Raw genomic sequence first — 19293 nt, forward strand, 5'->3', positions numbered from 1 at the left:
GCTGAAACTCCAGCTTTGACAGGTCCCAGACTATGTCAATACTCCCAACAACAATCTGCATTTTCCCTAACTAAGACTAAGAATAATATTACAGTTTTTCTCCAAGTAGACTGCAAATAAAATAGAAACTATACCCAGCTTAACTCTAGGCAATCAGTAAGTGAATCAATCTACCTTCAAGTTATCTTACTTGAACTTCAGCATGCAGATAAATCTCATTTACGGTTAATTTTAGTTTAAAATAGGTACCTTTTAACAGGTAATTCTCTAGGGAGGCTGTGCTCAGATTCGGTGAGTGGAGTGGTTGATCCCTCTTCCTGGACATCCTGAAGGGGCTTCTCATCTCCTAAATTCTCTTCTCTGCATTGATTTGCAGAGGTAGTTTCAGCAGCATCCGTACACACATTTTGCTCCATCACTTGAACAGCTTCTGAATGCTTTTTTGCATCGGTGCCTTGATCACATATGTTGGATTGCAGAGCCGAGTCACCTATATCAGTGACTGATGTGCTGGTAATACCCGTTTTAGGGGTGTCAACAGAAAGACGTGCTTCTGTTTCTGCTGTACTCAGCATGATGTCATTTGCTTCTGCCACACACCCCTCAAGCACACTGGGTTCTGCTTTGCAGTCGCCTGAAGAACCACCATCAAGATTTACTTCATTTTTTAAGTAATCGATTAGCCCATGTACTGCTGTGTCTGGTCCTTTCTTTTGCTCCTCAGCATCAGTTGGTACCTGCAGGCATTTTGTACTGTCCATGGCATCCTCCTGCTGCATCACAGATGCTTTGTCCTCAACTGTATTCCCATCCCAAGGATAGTTGCAGCTGGATTCCTTCTGATTTTCACCAGGCAGCATCCCAGACTGTTCCATTTGTTCTTTCTGTACACAAAGGTCATCTAGAAGAGACGACAATACTGACATGTTCTGTAGATCAGTGGCACTCTCTTGGTTTACCTGGTCTTCACTTGGCACTGGGTCATGGCATTGGTTTCCATAATGTATTAGCTCTTCTTTAGATAAACCTGGTTCTGCATTACACAGACTAATCAAATTACCTTCCTCTGCCTTTGCAGTGGTAGTTCTGTCAAGATCACTCTTAGGGACGACTTCTGAAGAGGCAGCAATCATTGCAGGCAGGTCATTGTCAGAAGGAGAAGGCAGGTTACAAGAATCTGCAGGTTGCTGCTTCCCTGCTTCCAGACTCATCTGATTCCTATCAATGTCTCTGCTCGCAGCACTAACACATCCACTTTCCTCTGCCTTCAGCGTTCTACTGCTTGAGCTCTCCACTTTGCTGTCAAACTTTGGGGAACTTGTCAAAGGTTCTTCACTGAAACCAAAATCATTGATAGGGATCTTTTCTGAAAAGGCATCTGGCAAACTGTATTCCTGAGTGCTTGTCAATGGTTCTTCCTTCTCTTTAGCAGCTTGGTTGGAAAACCCAGCCTCTAAAGGCAACACACACCCTTCGGTTTTCTGATCATTCTCTGGTTCTCCATTTTTATTGCTTCCATCCCCTTCTTCCAATACTTGCTTAAACTCTGGCATTTCTCTAGGTGCTGGGCTGTCGTCCTTGTCACTGGCACTGCTTTCAGCTGAAAGGTGGGGTAGCTCGGTAGTCAGAGCACTGTGAACTGTATTTTCAAATATTTTGCTGATATGCTTCCTGAAATCAAAAAAGCCAATGCCGAAGGACCTGGAAGTCGAAGAATCATGCTGTTTTTCAGAGGTCTCTGCAGGCTGCATGGGAGTCTCTGTTCCCATCTTGGGGATGCTGAAATTCTCTACAAAAACACACTCACTCTTTCCTGCATTTTCTCCTGTGTTTTCTACTATCTCATTGTGCTTGTCATCTACACAGGTGATATTTGTTGCAACACTCTCATTACAGCCTGCTTGCTTACCGAGAGATGAAAGGCTCAGAAGCCGCTCTTCTAAGCTTGAAAGGCTGAAGAGAGATTCTCCCGAGCTGTCAAACTGCTGGGCTTTGAAGCTGACATCATATTCTGCTCCTTTTGTTTTAATTGCTGAGATCTCGGCCTGCATCTTCTTGAAATTAAACAGTGACAAACTTCCTTTGGACTGCCCGGCCCCAGCAGGGTCCTGTAAAGTTAAGGCACACTCTTCAGAAAAGAAACTTGGGTTGGGAATCACAGAGTCTTTTCCTGGGGCTGTCCCTGTGAGAATATTGTCTGAGTGTACTACTGCTTTAGGCCTTTTTGAATCTGTTGTTCTGTTGTCTACTGAAGTACCATCTAAGTGTAAGGCTGTAGCTGCTGCTGCGACCTGCAAATCAGGACTGGACCCTAACAGCTTCTGGCATTCTGTAAGTTCTTTTTGTAATTCATTCACAATACCATGATGCATGCAGTTCGTAGGCTGTTGGCTCACTCTGGTGTCCCAGTCACTTGAAAATGCCGGCAGAGCTGTTAAATCTGCTTGAGAGCCAGCCAGCAAAAAGTCAGCCTTTTGAGTACTGTCTGTATTGATGGAAGCAATTTCTGTGAGCTCAGGAGTTATAGGAGGATATTCCTTTGTTCCTGCTTTTTCAGCAGCCATGAAAGTTAAGTCCTGTTCGTCATTTCTTTTTTTTACAAGTTCATCTTTCATGGTAATTCCAGCTAATAAATTAAAGTTCTCTTTTATTTCTTCTGCCTCTGAGCTTTTTTCTGCCAACTCTGTAACTTTAGACGGCAGGGCAAGATCAGTCCTGTTGCTCTCAGAAGCATCCTCTGCACTTGGTATTTTAAAATCCACTAGCAAAGTCTGTGGCTGTTCAGCATCAGCAGTGACAGTTTCCTGCACCCCTGGGATACATTCTGAAACACCTGTGTTGTTTTTACCTGTGCTGTCTTTCAGCCCACATAAACCATCCAACTGCTCATTTATCATGTCATTGGGATTTGCTCCTTCATGAAGACTGTCTGAAATCAAAGAATTCAAATTAGGGAGTTCTTGCGTAGATTTGCTTGCTACTTCTTTGTTAAGGCAACTTTCCTCCACCTGTGGGTTTATTAGAGTTTTCAAGTTGCTGCCTTGCACAATATCTCTTGTGGATTCAGAAATACTTGGCAAAGGTGCGTTTTCATCTGTGACAGCTGTGGAATTATTTTTCATCTCCAGCCCGCAAACTATTGTTTGGGGTTTGTGCAGAATGTCTATAAATACTTTCATTTCACTTTCACACAGTCCCTGAAGGCTGCTGGGTGCATTTAACTCCAGTGAATGCTCTCTCTCAGATGTTTCCCTGGTCTTTTGTTCCTCGGGACCTACCACAGTTTTAAGGTTGTTGCAATCCAAGTTTTGGAGTTCTGCATTCAAACTATGCTGTTGATCGCTGCAGAAAGAGGGAAGGGACTGTGAGCTGTCTTTCAGGTCCACCTGTGGAGATGGGATCAAACCATCCTCCACTTGTTCCACATCCATAACCTTGCTGGGAAGAGCTTCTAGAGATGCTTCAGCCTCACTGCTATTTAGTGGATAATTAGGCTCCCATATGCTGCCATCATGTAAGTTCCCCAGTGTCTGCTGCTGGCAATCAATCTCCACAACCCCTGAGCTGCCAGAATAATCCTTTTTCATACTTTGGTCATTGGCTTCAGTCACTTGTTCCTGCTGCTCTTGCTGCGGGGAGGCAAAGTTGCTTTCGAGTTTCTGTGCCAAAACTGTATCGGTTGCCTGACTTTTCATTTCTGTTTTGTATTCCTCATGCCTGTTTTCATTCCCCTCTTTCTCATCTGCAGAACTGCTTTGCTCAGCAACAATCACAGGTACATAGTCAGCATCACTGCCACCTATCTGGCTGGTTTTTTTGCTTTCAGAATGGGATGTGTCCTCCTGGTTTCCTGCTTTTCCTAATGCAACACATTCATTTATGTCCAGAATTGCCAGCTCTGCTTCAGGAACTGGTGTTTTTTCTGCCAATGTTGCATTGCCCTCAGATGTTACGTCATGCGTAGAGATGCCTTCCAGCTCCCACACACTTCTTTCAGCAAGCGTGCCCTCCCAGGATCCCTCTTGCTTATTTTGCATAACATCATTGTCCTCAGACCGCAGCAGCAGTGAACCATGTGCCTCTTCTAAACAAACTTCCTCTGCCATTTCACAGGCAGGGAAGCTGAGCAGCAGGTCTTCTGCACTGGGGTTTAAAAGATCACAGCTCTGTGAGCAATTTTCCCCTTGTAAACTTGGTGCTTCAACAGACAGAAGGCTTTTATCCTCTTTGTCGCATGTGTTTGTTTTCTCTCTCTCCGAACCCTGACTCAGTTCTGGCAAATGATCTTCGGGTGCATTCAAACTATGTTCTGAACTGAAATCCTTCTCTGACGTGTCGCCACTGGCATCATTTCTGAAACTATTTTCTAGAGAGCTCCAGTAATCATTCCAGTTAGCATCAGGGTTGTCTCGTCTTTTGTCAGTATCAAAGGAGAGCAGAGTCCCTTGAGAACAGACTGCCTCTTCACCTACAGTCGGACTAGTTAAAACTGACCTCTCCTGACTTCCACCCTCTTCCAAAGAGAGCTCTTTGTTTTCCTCAGATACTATGTTTTCTTTTTTAATGAGCTGTGGAAGCTCCGTCTCACTGGTGAAGTCTTGTGCACTTCCCCCCAGTGACAGCCCTTTATCTACTGCAGAATCTTCCTTCATCAAACACAGAAGCTTTTCTGGGTCAACCACAGCAATGTTTTCTCCACATTCAGTTAGTAAGGTATCATTGCTGCTGGCTGGCTCTGCTCTGTTCTCAGACGCAGGGCTTTCTTTTTGCCTTTCACTTTCCTCACACAAAGGGGACCCACTGGAAGGCTCAGAGGCAACCAACAAATCCACAACACGACTTTCACTTTTGGCAACAAGTAGGGTTTGGGTTTCAAGACTTTGGGCTTGATCGGGGCATTCCTTTTCAGACAGAGAACTCTTGTCCTTTTCTCCTATCATGTTTGTCAGGGGCAGATCTGAAGCAGTAAATGACAAGCTGGGCATTGCAGGACCAGCCTCAGATTGCTCCTTCTCATTCTTGGGGAAAACTTGGTGGGGTTCCTCTCCTTTGCTTATTGCTGCATCACTGCTACATTCACGAATGGCGGCACTGAACTCATCAGAACTCAGACCATCAACAACTGTTCCATATTTTTCAACGTGCAAACCTCCTGTTGTGTGATAATTTGGGATTAAGGTCTCCTTTTCCATTGTCAGGCTGTCTGCACCATCTGCATTCTGTCCATCTGGTTTTACCACAGCCTGCTCATTGTGACCCACTTCCAAAACTCCTGCCTCTTGGCTGGTCTCTTGAATGTTACAGTCGTCTCCCTCTGCTTCCCTCTTGGGCAATGGGATGACATGTGCCTCTCTCTTGCCACCTGTCTGTTCGCTCTGCTGTAATGGGTCTAATTCAGTTGAGGTGGCTGGTGCAGTTCCAGCTCCTGGAATCCAGCCAACATCTGGCAAAGGAGTCAGTTCCAAACCAGCATTACCTGGAGCTCGCTCATCCTTTAGTGGAAGAGGGATAGCGGGGTGCTCTGTATCGGAGCGACTGTCCAGAGATACAGCAGGAACACTGCTTATGTCTTGGTCATTCTCAGAGGTTGGGCATGACACAAGGGCAAGAAACCCTGCATGGCTTCCTTCAAGACTTGCTGCAGCGTATTCTTTAGGATGCTCCACCAAAGGTGGGCTTTTGTCTCTTTCTTCCTTGGCCTGTTCCAACATATCAGATGTGGCTTGCGCTCCTCGTTCGTGCAGGACGTTCCCCACTGCTGTCACATCTGGTGGCATTACAAGTGCGCTTGTGGTGGGAGATTCTTCAGCAACATTGCTATGGAGGCCTTCGTTACTAAGGCTGCCAACAATGGAAATGTTTATATTCATTTCAGAATTGGCAATGGAGTGCAACACACATGAAAAAGAAAGACTCACACCACAGAGGTTTCAAAGCCATGCAGGCGCATGCACTGAAAAGCTGGGCTGTCTGCTTTCACGAGGCAAGAGACGAGAGACATCAACTTCAAGAATAATTCTGAGGGAATAGTTACATGGAAATATACTCCTACAGCATTTCCTGCCGTCTGTCACATTAGATATGTGGGTTAACTTTCTACAGATCTTTTTCAATCATTTAATATATGCATGCTGCTTCTCTTCCTTTGCTTCATAAGAGGCATAAAATAAATCCTAAAACGAATGGAGGACATGGAAAACTCATCAGAACAGGGTTGAATTTCAGAAGGGAAACTGCAGTATGGAATGGCAATATTCTTTTCCCAGGTTTGAAAGGTTACGAGGTTCAGGGTTAATCTAGCTATATATCTTCTTGTTGTTGAACATTTCTGGGAGAAATTCAATGTAGCAGTGTGGCAACTGTTCCATCAATGTAAGCATTTCAGTTTGCCAGACAGAATGATCCCCCCTGTGTACTGTTCTGGGGTTTTTCCACACACCCCAAGTCATTGGGGGGGGGGGGATGCAGAGGGAGGGGGATGCTTAGTGGATGTCCTTGGACGGGCTTCTGCTAGTGGGACTCTGTATTTCCCTAAATTAAGGCTACAGTCTGAAACCAACTTACTATAGAGTAAGACCCAGTGAACCTTGGACGACCTTACTTTGGAGGAAATATGCTTAGGATTCTTCAGAACTGTGCTCTGACCCAATCAGTTGGAGCGACAGTGCGGCCATGCCTCCATCAGTACTATTCTTCTGACATAGTGTGCTCAAGCAGCCAATGACTTATCCTGGGTAGCCGCTCCAGCTGCTCCAGTCACTTTAAGCTCCTCCACCTGTCCTTGGAGGCAGTGGGGGAGGGGAGAAGAAATTCTAATGATCTGACTCTCTCTGGGACTGTCTCTTCCACCTCCATGCTTTCCTGCAGCTCTTCCCCACCTCTTCCTGCATCTCTGACTGTCCAGACTCTTCCTCTTCTCCCTGTCTCATGGGTGGCACAGAACCACACAAATCACTGGTCCCCTTTGATGGACCATCCTCCTGCCCCCTGCCTCTTCTGCCCACTCTTTGGACCCCCTGCTGGTCCCTGACAGTACTGAGCACTGAAAAGAGTTAGTGCCTACATATATGAAGGGGAAAGTGGCTCCACAGACTGGAAACTTCCATAGAAAAGTGTGCTCCTCCCCCCACCTGTTTGTCACCAAACCTGTTTTGGCAGGCTATCGCACAAACAGAAAGGCTTCATCCTAAGACCATAATAGCTGAGCAGGTCTACATGAGCAAAGTTGTTTCTTCAGATAACCTGGTCCCAAATGGTTTATGGCTTTATAAACCAACAACAAAATCTTAAACGTGGCCTGGTAGCAAATTGGCAGCCAGTGCTACTCTTTCAGCAGGCGTGTTACATGGTCATGGCAGGCTGCCCCTGTTACCAGTCAAACTGCTGGGTTTTACACAAACTTCAGCTTCTGGACCAACCATAAGGGCAGCTCCGCACAAAGTGCATTGCAGTAGTTCAGTCTTGAGGTTACCAGCACAATCTGTCTCTGCCCAATACCAGCCACAGCCAGGGTACTAGCCAAAAGAGGTTTTCCAGTGAGCTTCCAGTGAGACTGGTGGTTGAAAAAGCGCCTCCAGACTATGTAACTGTTCCTTAAGGAGGAGGGCAGCCCTATCCAGAACAAAAAAAGCTGCTATGTCCTAGGTCCAGAAGCCTCCAACCCACAGACCTCCATCTTGTCAGCTTCAGTTTGTTGGCTTGTGTCCAGCCCATTACTGTGTCGGGGCATTTCCTCAGGACTGGCCCAGCTGCACCAGATTTGGTGGTAACCAAACCTCAACTGTAGTTCTACTAAGGAAGAAGCAAAGCCACAGTTTTCTATCTCTTTCACTCCACCTATGCCAATGTGACACACTGATGGGTACTTTCCTTGTTTATATTGCACAAGTGGTGATCAACAAACAAGATGTCGCAATATGTTTCTAGCTCCTAGCAAAGAGGACCATGCATTAGAAGTTTTATAGTAAAGGTAAAGGGACCCCTGACCATTAGGTCCAGTCGTGGCTAACTGGGGTTGCGGCACTCATCTCGCTTTATTGGCCAAGGGAGCAAGCGTACAGCTTCCGGGTCATGTGGCCAGCATGACTAAGCCACGTCTGGTGAACCAGAGCAGCACATGCAAACGCCATTTACCTTCCCGCTGGAGCGGTACCTATTTATCGACTTGCACTTTGATGTGCTTTCAAACTGCTAGGTTGGCAGGAGCTGGGACTGAGCAACGGGAGCTCACCCCGTCGTGGGGATTCGAACCGCCGACCTGATCGGCAAGTCCTAGACTCTGTGGTTTAACCTACAGTGCCACCCGTGTCCCGCAGAAGTTTTATACAGTACCTAGAAAAGAGTTGGCCCTTCCCTTCCCTTGGGGTCCATGCCAACTCTATAATTCCTTTCTTTCTGAGGGTTCATGTATCACAAATTAAACAAGTGTGGGGAGACAGTATGGTTTTCCGATTTTGATAGCATAATAGCCTTTCAAATAGTATTTGCAAGAGTGCATTGTTCCCTATGCTTCACAGCTTCAAAGAAAAAGCTGTGGGTGAAAAGCCCAACAATAGAGATATAAGAACAAGACTCCAGTAGACATAAAGCAAGTGACAAGTCCTAATAGAGTTCATGTTGTTAACTGCAAATCTTTCTAAGTCTCTGATCCTAATCAGTGGGGCTTACTTCCAAATAAATGTGTTTCAAGCTGGGATACATACAAGACACTCCCCCCCCCTCTCTCTATATATATATGGATGGGCCACACTACATTTATGCTGCTAATTGCACACACCTACATCATATAAGATCCAACAGCTCCAAGCACATTAGGAGCACATTAGTGGGAGCATTCTCCTGAATGTAGAATTACAAGTTCATGACCTGTCTGGCCGCATGCTAATAGCAATTTGGTAGAGCTAGATTAGCAGACTCACTTACCAAAGCAGATTGGGGAGGGGGAAGGGGGGATTCTATGTGCTAAGTGGTTTACCACTATGCATTAATTACAGCACATTTAACAATGCCAAAGTCCCCCTTTTATACTTTATTTAGATTCAGTCTTTTCTGCTGGTTACCCTCACACAAACTAAACTAGCAGAACTTAAAGGTGTTGCTGAAGTTGCATTAGATGATGCCAGTACTTGCACTGGATACACTTATCAGGTTTATGAATAGTGTGAAAGATTGCAGATGAGAACTTTACCCTTCATTGGTTGATCCAAATGTTTTATTCTCCGCCAAATTAACATGGACTTGAAACCAATGGAAATCAATCCCTGGCAGTGTGTCATTACCAAACCTACTATTATAAGAGAAACCACAATTCTGTTCATGTTGCTTGGCCTGATGAGCTCTTTTCAGGTAAACACATCATCTGGGTAAGCGGGGACAAGTGCATTACTCTACCCCTGTAAACATACATGGAGTATGTCCTTCTATCAGTAGGACACTCCCCTTCCATTCACAAAGAAAAAGCTTAGGATCTAAACCATTATATGTTTAAATATTGCATAGCATTGAGAGAAGTTATGGGCAAGACTGATTTGGGTTGGATTCAACAGCTACAGCTGTTTTCTTTCAATGGGCATCCAGGGGTCATTGGATAGAGAGGATGTCCATTTCAATGCATGGGAAGGAAGGGCTGCAGGTAGAGCAAGGTGTCTCTGTTGCAGGTGCAGAAATCTCCACCATCACCCATTCTGCTCTGCCATTCGTACTCTACCATCAGTAACAGCAAAATGTGGGTATTCCAAGGGTGTTCCCAGGTTGAGGTTGGGCATCTGAGAAGGGCAAGTCTATGCATACAGACGTCCACAGGAGCTGGAATCCTGCATGCTCAGGGTTCCAGCTCCCATGGGGTCTTCACATGTAGGCTCCCCCTTATCGTGTGTTCACAGTCAATGTGTGGCTATCGTGGAACAGGTCTGGGAAGCCAAGTGATTTGGGAGATGAAGTCAGCAGCATGGGCTCACTGCCCCTTTCTATGTGTGCAATTAATGTAATAAGGGGGAAATTGTGTGCCTTTAAAAAGTAGGGTTTCCTTGCCACATCCTCAGAAGACTCCTCCCCCCCCATGAAAGAATTGCAGGAAAAAGCGTAATTTCACCCTGTGTGGATTTCCTTATCAGAGTGCTGCAGTGATGAGAAAAGTCATATTTTCTGGGATACTTCCTTTAATTCACTTCTTAGAGTCTCTGCAGAACATTCAGTTTATGGGCTGAACATATTGGAGCAGTGGGACCTCATGCGCACTCATGGTGAATTCACAGTGTCATCTAAATGTGAGGTACACTTTGCTTTCCTATGTGCATTTGACAGCTGGGTAAAATTGTAGGTTTCAGGCTACTGGGAGGAGGCATTGCATCTGAGACCCATTTATTTATCATGGCAGATATGAATTATTGGCACAGAAATCCAATCCTGGTGCTCACACCCAAAGGGGCAGCAAAAGAAATGCTCCTATGTTAATATCTAAGTGGAATGTTTTCCCACTATGGCTTTGTGTCGAAAATTTCTCCCGCATTATTGTACCCTTGTCCATCAACAAATGAGAAAATAAGTTACATTCAAAAACTATCAAAGGGGAGAGAAAATTTTGGTAAAACTCTCATAGGCATGGTCGAGGTTTTCTGCCATGGTTACTTTACTTCTGAGGCTGGCAAGAGCTGTTTGCATCTGACCCTGCTTTCATGACACCAGTGGCCTGAAACCTCCCCTGGTACTCATAATGTAAAGGGGATATCAAGTGGGATATTTTTTTTTTAAATTATTTAAATAATTCCTCCCATTATCCCCCCACCCACCCACAGATAAGGCAGTGCAGGTAGCCAGGGAGACAGAGTGCTGGAGGAAGGTTTAAAAGAAAGGAAGAAATACACACTACCCTCAGCCATGTCACAATGACAAGGTAAGCTCAGTCCCACACCAGGTGAGGTGCATCCCTTTTCGCTGCTTGAGGTTTAAAATGGAACATGCCAGCTTCTTTCCCTGCCCCCCTGCCGCCTCACTGCTGCCCTGCCACTGGAACTGCACCTCTCTTAATCCACGTTGGCGCCTGTTTCCAGCAAGATCTCACCAACGTCTTGTGAGATCTCATGCACGCCATGAGACCTTGCGAGATTTCACCTCACCCGGCTTCATCAGTGGGCTGGGCCTGCCCCATGCCTACCAAAATTCTAAAGTGCCCAAATAATGAGGCAAGGAAATCGAAGCCTCCTTTGCAGAGGACTGGAAGGCAAAATTTGGCACCATCACAGTTAACCATCACAGAGGCATGAAAGCTGGAATCTCAAGTTGAAGTCTCTGTATTTGTTCACCAATGTCTTTTGCCTTTATTGCTCCAAAATTAGAGATATGAAATATAATCAAGGATTTAAAACAGCCAGGGTTATAGAAACAAGCAGAACCCAAGCCATGCTCTGGCGTTCAGAATACAAATCCCATAAGCAGCCTGAAACACTATAATGTGATGTTTTGGAAAGCCAGAATAACCTTATTTACCAACGGCTGTGCTTTCTTAGGGGTTGCAAGCAGGCAATTAATGCAAGACTCCATGTATAGATGGAACAAACAAGCGTGTTTCCTCATGCTAGCTCTAAGAGCCCCACACTTGGTAGTTGTTCACAAGGCATATTTTGTACCTGCTGATGACTGGGGTCTGGGGCCTTAAGTCTTCATTTACATCAAGCCCAGCAAAAAGAAGGTTTGGGAGAAGCGATTGGTAGGGCTCCCTTTCCTTCCAGTCAGACACTAAAGGGCCACTCCCTCTGTCAGAAAAAGGGTTGGGAAAAGAGAAACACACACACACTCATACATTTTTCAGAAGGCAACTTTAAAATTAGAAAATCAGACCAGCATGCCGCAAATTGCACTCAGAGATTCCTCATTAAGTCCTTACACATGCATGTATCAACACAATTATATTTCTGAAGTTAACTCTAGCAAGACTAACAAATGTGCCACCCAGTTCAAATTTACTTCTACAATACTTCACTGACAACAGCTCCTTGCAGGAATGAGTGAGTGCCCTAAGGACCAAACCAGACATTGCATCACATGCATATTTTTTTTAAAAAAATCTTATTTTTACTTTTAAAGTAACAGCTGAAGATGTGTGTTTGTGAGAGAACAGGACTACAGCATGTAGGGAAGTGCTTAACAATTCCCCTTCTAGAGATCCCTTCTAAAAAAGCATTCCCAAACAATTATTTCCTCAGTGGGATAAGCTGCCACGCTTCCCTCCAAGGGAAAAGAGAAGATTTAATTTTGGAGGGAGCAAAGGGTTAATAGATCCTTCCCATGTACCATGGTCACTGTCTTGATTGGGTCTAAAAGGCTACTAAATGCATTCACATAATGCAACATCAAGTTGGCAGTAAAACATTGCTTGACACTGTTAGTCTTCCACTTTCCTTCTCAAGCCTCCTACCTGAAAGAATGCCAAAGAAAGAATGCAGCAAGCAAGTTATATATTACAGAATATGCAAGCTTCACTCACTGCCAATCGGGCAGCCTCATAGTCAAGGCCATCATATCCTCGTACCCCACCTTGATGATTTTCATGCATCAGTTAAATAATTACTTTGTTTACCCAGACTTTCGGAACAGGAAAGGGATTTGGCAATGTTAGTATAGTTGCTTGTGTTAAGCTACGTTTCTGCTTTTCTGTATGCTGCTTTTAGAGGTTTTAATTACTGCTTGTGATGACTGTACTTTAATGATGTTGTATACCGCCTGTGGGAAATGCAAATAATAAAAATCACCCACAAGAACCACCTCCTGGTTCTATACTCTCCATCACTAAAGTGGATCCAAATTCCCACTTCAACATAATCATGCATTAAAAATAGTATGGTAAATATCTGCCTTTTAAGTATGCTAGCTGACAATGTAAGAAAGTGGTTAGTGGCATATTAAGTGACTTTTGGTTTGCAATGCTAACTGGGTTGCTGGAGTGGAAGTTATCTTGGGCAACAGCCTACTTCATCGGTTGCATTCTGTCGCAAGCCAAATACAGTACAGTAAAAAGCACCCTTTGCCTACCTTGTATCTGCTGCAGTTAAGGAAGTTGCACTATCTGGCAGTGGCAACGGAACATCAGCATCTAAAGGCGAGGTATCCAAGGTGACTTGTTCAACGTATCTGTCTCTGTTCTTTTTCCTCTGCCTTTTCTTTTTTACTGCTCTCTCATTGCTGGGTGGCTGAACTGGTTCTGGAACTGGAACTGGCACAGGAACAGGAACAGGAACTGGAGGAATATCCTAGAAGGTAGATGAGAGAGATGCATGTTCACTTAAAGAGCAAGCAGATATTTTAGAATTAATACTTAAGGCACTTTTAATGCAAAGTTGCTTTTAAAAAAATAATAATACTTAAATGTACTATCAGCATTTCCCACTCCTAATTTCCCTGTGACTAGTGGGAAACAGTTGAGCTATAAAAATGCATAAAGAAAAATAAACTGTAGCAGGGGAAAATTGGAGAACTGTTCTTAAGCTACGTATGATGCTCTGAGCTGGCCCCTAGAGGGTATCCTTATCTCTTTTTCCAGCCCAGCAAATTTCCTTGTGGTCAGCAAATGTATCACTATTCCTAACAGAGGGAGAGAGCAAAATAGAACTTAAAAAGAAACACCCCACAATAGAGAGGCACAACACTGCAATTTTACACACACTCAAAATAAAGTGAAGACAGAAGGTATCTTGAGAGTGTCAGGCAGTTGGTACATCTGTGCATGTACTTAAGGAAAATGCACAAAGTTAAGGCCGCATGGAGAGCATGCAAGGACATATCAACATGTGAGCAGAATGCCTCTTTTCTCAGGGAACAGCTGCACATGGTACTTTTTAAAAATCATTATGTGCAGACTCTGAACACAGATACAGATGACTTGTTGCCAGGTACATGATAACATGTTGAACACCCTCTGAAAGAGCCTTATGCCACCTTAAAGACTAACATATATGTAAAAAATTGCATTTAGAAGGGTAAATTTGTTAACCACAAGATTCTCTGCTTTATTTGCTGCAAGACTACCTCTCTGGAAACTGTTAGAAACACAATTCTCTTCTTTTCCTGGTTTAATTAAAATAATGGTAAATTACAACATTCTACTAAAAAGAAGATCATGGGCAGGCAGTCTCCAAAGAGTGACTTTCTGGGTTTGCTAGGAACAAGGCTATTCCACAAGGCAGAGATCACCCACCAGATGTTGTGAGATGACAGCTCCAGTTATCCTTGAGCACTGGCTTTGCTGGCTGGGGTTGATGGGAGTTGGAGTCCAGCAATATCTGGAGAGCCACAGGTTCCCAATCCCAGTTACAGTGAGTGCTTTCTTCAACATCAATTTTCAGCAAGATTTAAAGGCCCTTTCTTATTTATAATGCGGTAATAAGAAACGTGTATGATCTTGTGTCATAAAAGAAAAAGAACAACTTGACACAGTGTGCTATTTCCCCCTTTAGATTATAGCCTTATTTTTGGTGCAAGAATGATGAGAGTGTCTTCTCTTTAGTTTTTTTTTAGAGTACAAAGATAAAGTAAACACAAGCAACCCCAACTAGCCAAAGTATTAATTTTACCCTGGCCTCAGCTGATCAAGAGCTAATGAAATGAGATATTCTCATCTGCTATATAAAAAGACTCTCAGAGCCATAGAGTGAGAAGCACGTCAATAAAAATCTACTTGTGGACTGTAGCAGATGCTGTTCAAATTGGGCATTGTGTTCATATTACGTAAGACTTCGCCCCTGCAAGTTCCTCCAAAGGCTAAGTTTCTGAACCTAGTTTTAAAGCCTTAGCAACAGTGTTAACAGCGCACTGCCACAATATTGAGTTTCAAACATTCCAAGCAGGCTGAAGCTTCTCCATTCGTCATCAAGCACTTAATTATGCATCTCTTTTAAAAGCAAACAAATCAGGTTTTGAACTACTTAGGAAGCCTGGAGGGAGGGTGGGAATGTTAATAAACTTTCTTAATTGGCTCAAGTGAATCTAGTTCCTAGGTGTACGCACACAGAGAGAATCTTCTTCCTGTGGTACTTTCCTCATTAAATGTGCAGCCTTTTAAGGCAGTTGTTGCAACATGCCACAGTTCTGGCTGAAAGTCAGCTTCGAGGAGTTACGCGAAGTTTCCATTCCTAATAACTCTGTGTTTACAGGGAGACAAAGTGCTGGAATCAATCTTAGCAAGGCAGACAATAAAGCTGTTCTTCTTACCTTTTATTGTCATCACATCTCCCATTGCTCTTTTCTGAAGTCTGTGAGTGCATACGCACATAAGCAGAGAAACTCGCCTGGCACAAGCTTACGGGACCTTAAACCTTTGTCTGTTACATTCATCAGTAGACTGGCTCTGAAGCAGCCACTTCCTCCATAAGGAGCTTAGGAGGGACCTATCTGACTGCAGGTGAACGCTGGGAAGTGGACCAAAGGTCATCCCCATGGCGTCAGGAATCAGATTTCAGGAACAATTGCCAAAGGAGCCGAGGAAGGGAGGATGAACACATGCTAGCTCTTAAAGGCTGCCCAGAGCAGGCCACAAAGCCATTCAGCCAAATATTACGCACATGTGCAACTTAGCAGGCTAGGAGAGGAAAAATAAGTGTGTATGTAACAGTCTGGAATTTTTTTTTTAAATGATTTAATTGTCCTTGTTTGCAGCAGCCAAGGAAACAGACTAAGCCCACAGGTCTGAAATGGCTCCTGGATTACAGTGTTTGAGTTTATTACTGCAGTCTATGCGTTCGGGCTGCAATTCTGCACACACTTACCTGAGAGTAAATCCCACAGAACTCAGTGGGACTTACTTTTGAATAGGCATGTATAAGAATTGCACTGCCAGTCTGCCTCCTTGACTTGACCTTGGTGGAAAATTCTGTACTGTTGCCCCTTCTAAGCAGTAAGTCATGTGCAATGTGATCCCAAGCATGCTTATTCAGAAGTAAGATCCTCTCTGTTCAGTGTGACCTACTGCCACATGCACACAGAATCTGTTTCTTAGGGGCAAACTAGGCAAGAGGGGTTAACCACATGTAGTTTATCTAGGTATCTGCTCTGACCCATATAGTAGCATGGGCAGGAGAAGAGTGAAGCAAAACTGACCCATTCACAACTCTCTCTCACTCGCTCGCTCTTTGTGCTCCATCACTTTGAGCAATTGTCTCTCAGCTCTGGTCACTTCCTGTATCAAAACTGGACTGGGAGGAAATTGCCTAAAGCAATGGAGATGTAAGGTAGGGTGGTTGTGCTTGCCACCACCATGGTCTTAATGTAAAGGGATAAGCCTTTTCTCCCTCTTTTATAATACTAGCACTTAGGGGTCAAATACTGGGAGATTCAATATGGGCAAAAGGAAGTCCTTTCCCATCCAGTGCATAGTTCAGCGATGATGTTCACCACCACAGGATGCAATAATGACCCCCAACTTGGACAGCTTTAAAAGTTTAGGCAAATTTATGGAAGGATAATACTACTAGTCAGTGGCACCTGCCCTGTGGAATGCCCTCCCAGCAGATGTCAAAGCAATAAACAACTATTTTACTTTTAAAAGACAACTGAAAGCAGCCCTGTTTAGGGAAGTTTTTAATGTCTGATACTGTGTTGTTTTTAATATTCAGTTAGAAGCCGCCCAAACCCAGCCAGATGGGTGGGGTATAAATAATATATTATTATCATCACCATCATTATTATTAGGCTATTATCCAGGATGGCTATCTCCAGTATTGGAGGCAATATTACTTTGGAGCACAAATGGCAGAAGTTCATGGTCTGTTTGTTTCCATAGGCATCTCGTTAGCCATTGCAGAAACATAATGTAGAACCAGATGGGCTGTTGGTCTGATGTTGATATGTTAACACTTCTGCCTATTTATGTTAAGTACATACATAGTTTCTATGAAAATGGGACAAAAATATATTTTTATATTTTAGTAAACCATGGATTGCAAAGCAACTTTGTTGTTGTTGTTTAGTCGTTTAGTCGTGTCCGACTCTTCGTGACCCGATGGACCAGAGCACACCAGACACTTCTGTCTTCCACTGTCTCCCGCAGTTTGGTCAAACTCATGCTAGTAGCTTCAAGAACACTGTCCAACCATCTCATCCTCTGTCGTCCCCTTCTCCTTGTGCCCTCCATCTTTCCCAACATCAGGGTCTTTTCCAGGGAGTCTTCTCTTCTCATGAGGTGGCCAAAGTATTGGAGCCTCAGCTTCACGATTTGTCCTTCCAGTGAGCACGCAGGGCTGATTTCCTTAAGAATGGATAGGTTTGTTCTTCTTGCTGTCCATGGGACTCTCAAGAGTCTCCTCCAGCACCATAATTCAAAAGCAACTAGGATTCTATAATTTACTTGAATGATGCACTTGTACAAAATAAAGCCCAAAGGATCTAGATACATAGACATTTGCCTTATGCTGACCATTGCCTTATACAGACCACAGGTCCACCTAGCTCAATATTGTCTGCACTGACTAGCAGTGAATTTCCAGGGTTTTCTAGGACTGAAACTGGGACTTTTTGCATGATACTGCTGAGCCCCGACCCATCTGTCTCATGCTCTCCAGTCTTTGGCAGAGGAGACAAGTTTTATACTGAGCAAACAAGAGTCTCACAGTCTGGTGGTAAGGAAACCCAAGAACTAAGCCATTTACATGAAATCAAATATGCCCCATTAGATTTAAAATAAAATAAAATAGTAACTTCAAAATACACAGTTCTCAACACTGCAGAACTTCAGGGATAATCCCAGAGGCAGTAGCTTCCCCAAACATTTGTGTTCATGACCTTTTCGTGTTGCAATAGATTCTTCAAAGAACTTTACACTGTTTATCCTCCAAACAGGTGCAGCACAGGCTGTGACAACTTGACCTGCTGCTCAGCAAGCGTAAAGGTCCCAGTCCTGTACATTGCTTCATAGCTGATACTTTGCTGTAGTTGGGACAAATGCAGCAACCACCTTTTATAACATTAGGACAATTTGTATTCATCCCCTCCCCCTCTCCACAGGAGACACAGGGTAAATGGGTAGGTTTTCTGCTTGGAAGAGAATAGAGGAGATTTATGGAACAAACCTCTTCTGCCAATATCTGTTTGTTAGTAGTAAATCTAAAATGAACACTACAGGACATAGGAACAAGGACACAGGTGGGTGGTTTTAGATCTAACAGTATTACCAGTATGCTACAAACCTCAGCTAGATCTCTGCAGCTGAGACATATGTTACTGATTTCTTCTAAAACAGGAGTAGGGAAACATTTTCAGCCCGAAGACCACATTTGCTTCTGAGCAGCCTTCTGGGGGTTACATGCCAGTGATGAGAGGGTCAGAGGCAAAGGTGGGTGGAGCAATGTATGTGTACCTTTGTACAGTACAGTGGTACCTTGGTACTTGAACGGTTTGGCTCCCGAATAAATCAGCTCCCAAATGCTGCAAACCCAGAAGTAAGTGTTCCGGTTTGTGAACATTTTTCTGAAGCTGAATGTCCGACGCAGCTTCCGCTTGAGTGCAGGAAGCTACTGCAGCCAATCAGAAGCTGTGCCTTGGATTTTGAACAGTTTTGGAAGGCGAACGGAGTCCTGGAACAGATTAAGTTCAAGATCCAAGGTACCACTGTAGGTGTCATGGACTGATTAGATGCAGAGAAATAGTGGGAGGAACCAGCTGGGGGAACCCCCAAGGGAAGAAGGCTCAAAGCCTAGGGAGTGGTGGTGGGACAATGATGAGTGGTCACAGGGAGAAGAGGGAAAAGACTGGGAGGTGGTGTTTGACGCTGGGGAGGTAACAGGACTTAGTGAGCAGGGGGAGTCTGTGGCAGAGAGAAGTTCGGAATCAGAGGCAGAAGTTAAAGCTGGGGAAGAAAAGTCACTTGGCAAAGATGGGTCTGGATGGTGAAAAGACACAGGTGTCTCCCCAGCCTGCTGTGACAAGCTTCGCCCCTGCCCCCGACTCCCAGAACCAGAAGAAGCATGAACAGGGCAGAGAAGACATTGGCTGCATGCAGATACAGTCTCATATTGCTTGGGAGAAACCCTGGAGTGGAAGAGACAGGCAGCTTTGGGGAGGCAGGAACCTTCAGTCTCAGCAGGGATGAGATGCTGTGCTCATTAGACCTGACCCTCTGCCAAGTCTGTGCAGATCGTGCTTTTGCTAATAAAGAGTTAACTCCAACTTGCACAGTGTGATTTACTGCCAGCTCGCTCTTGACAGTAGGACAGGTTCTGTGCATACCACACATTCACACAGCCCTCCCTATCCTCCATCCAGGCAAGCAAAAGGGAAATCAAAGTTCAAGGACACATTTTAACCAGGCCA

At 44.4% G+C, this 19293-nt stretch overlaps 1 protein-coding gene and 1 long non-coding RNA gene across 36 annotated transcripts in view; one reads left to right on the top strand and one right to left on the bottom strand.

Moving 5' to 3' along the window:
* TACC2 (transforming acidic coiled-coil containing protein 2) overlaps positions 1-19293 on the bottom strand; it is a 155384-nt gene that overhangs the window by 117820 nt on the left and 18271 nt on the right. For 18 of the 35 annotated variants that reach the window (XM_083741135.1, XM_083741170.1, XM_083741132.1 and 15 more), the window contains 3 exons: positions 13027-13244; positions 11625-11750; positions 250-5841 (listed from right to left, as the gene is read on the bottom strand). In XM_083741135.1, coding sequence (XP_083597261.1) covers positions 250-5841; positions 11625-11750; positions 13027-13244 — 5936 coding nt within the window. Of the gene's footprint in view, positions 1-249; positions 5842-11624; positions 11751-13026; positions 13245-15201; positions 15385-19293 lie in introns of those variants that run through there. The other 17 variants (XM_083741139.1, XM_083741141.1, XM_083741137.1 and 14 more) reach the window with 8 other exon arrangements.
* The window catches only part of LOC310845822, a 40986-nt gene that overhangs the window by 9807 nt on the left and 11886 nt on the right, over positions 1-19293 (top strand). The gene's annotated exons all lie outside the window — the stretch shown is intronic.

This window comes from Podarcis gaigeae (assembly GCF_964106915.1).
Source record: "Podarcis gaigeae genome assembly, chromosome: 5".
Classification (NCBI taxonomy): domain Eukaryota; kingdom Metazoa; phylum Chordata; class Lepidosauria; order Squamata; family Lacertidae; genus Podarcis; species Podarcis gaigeae.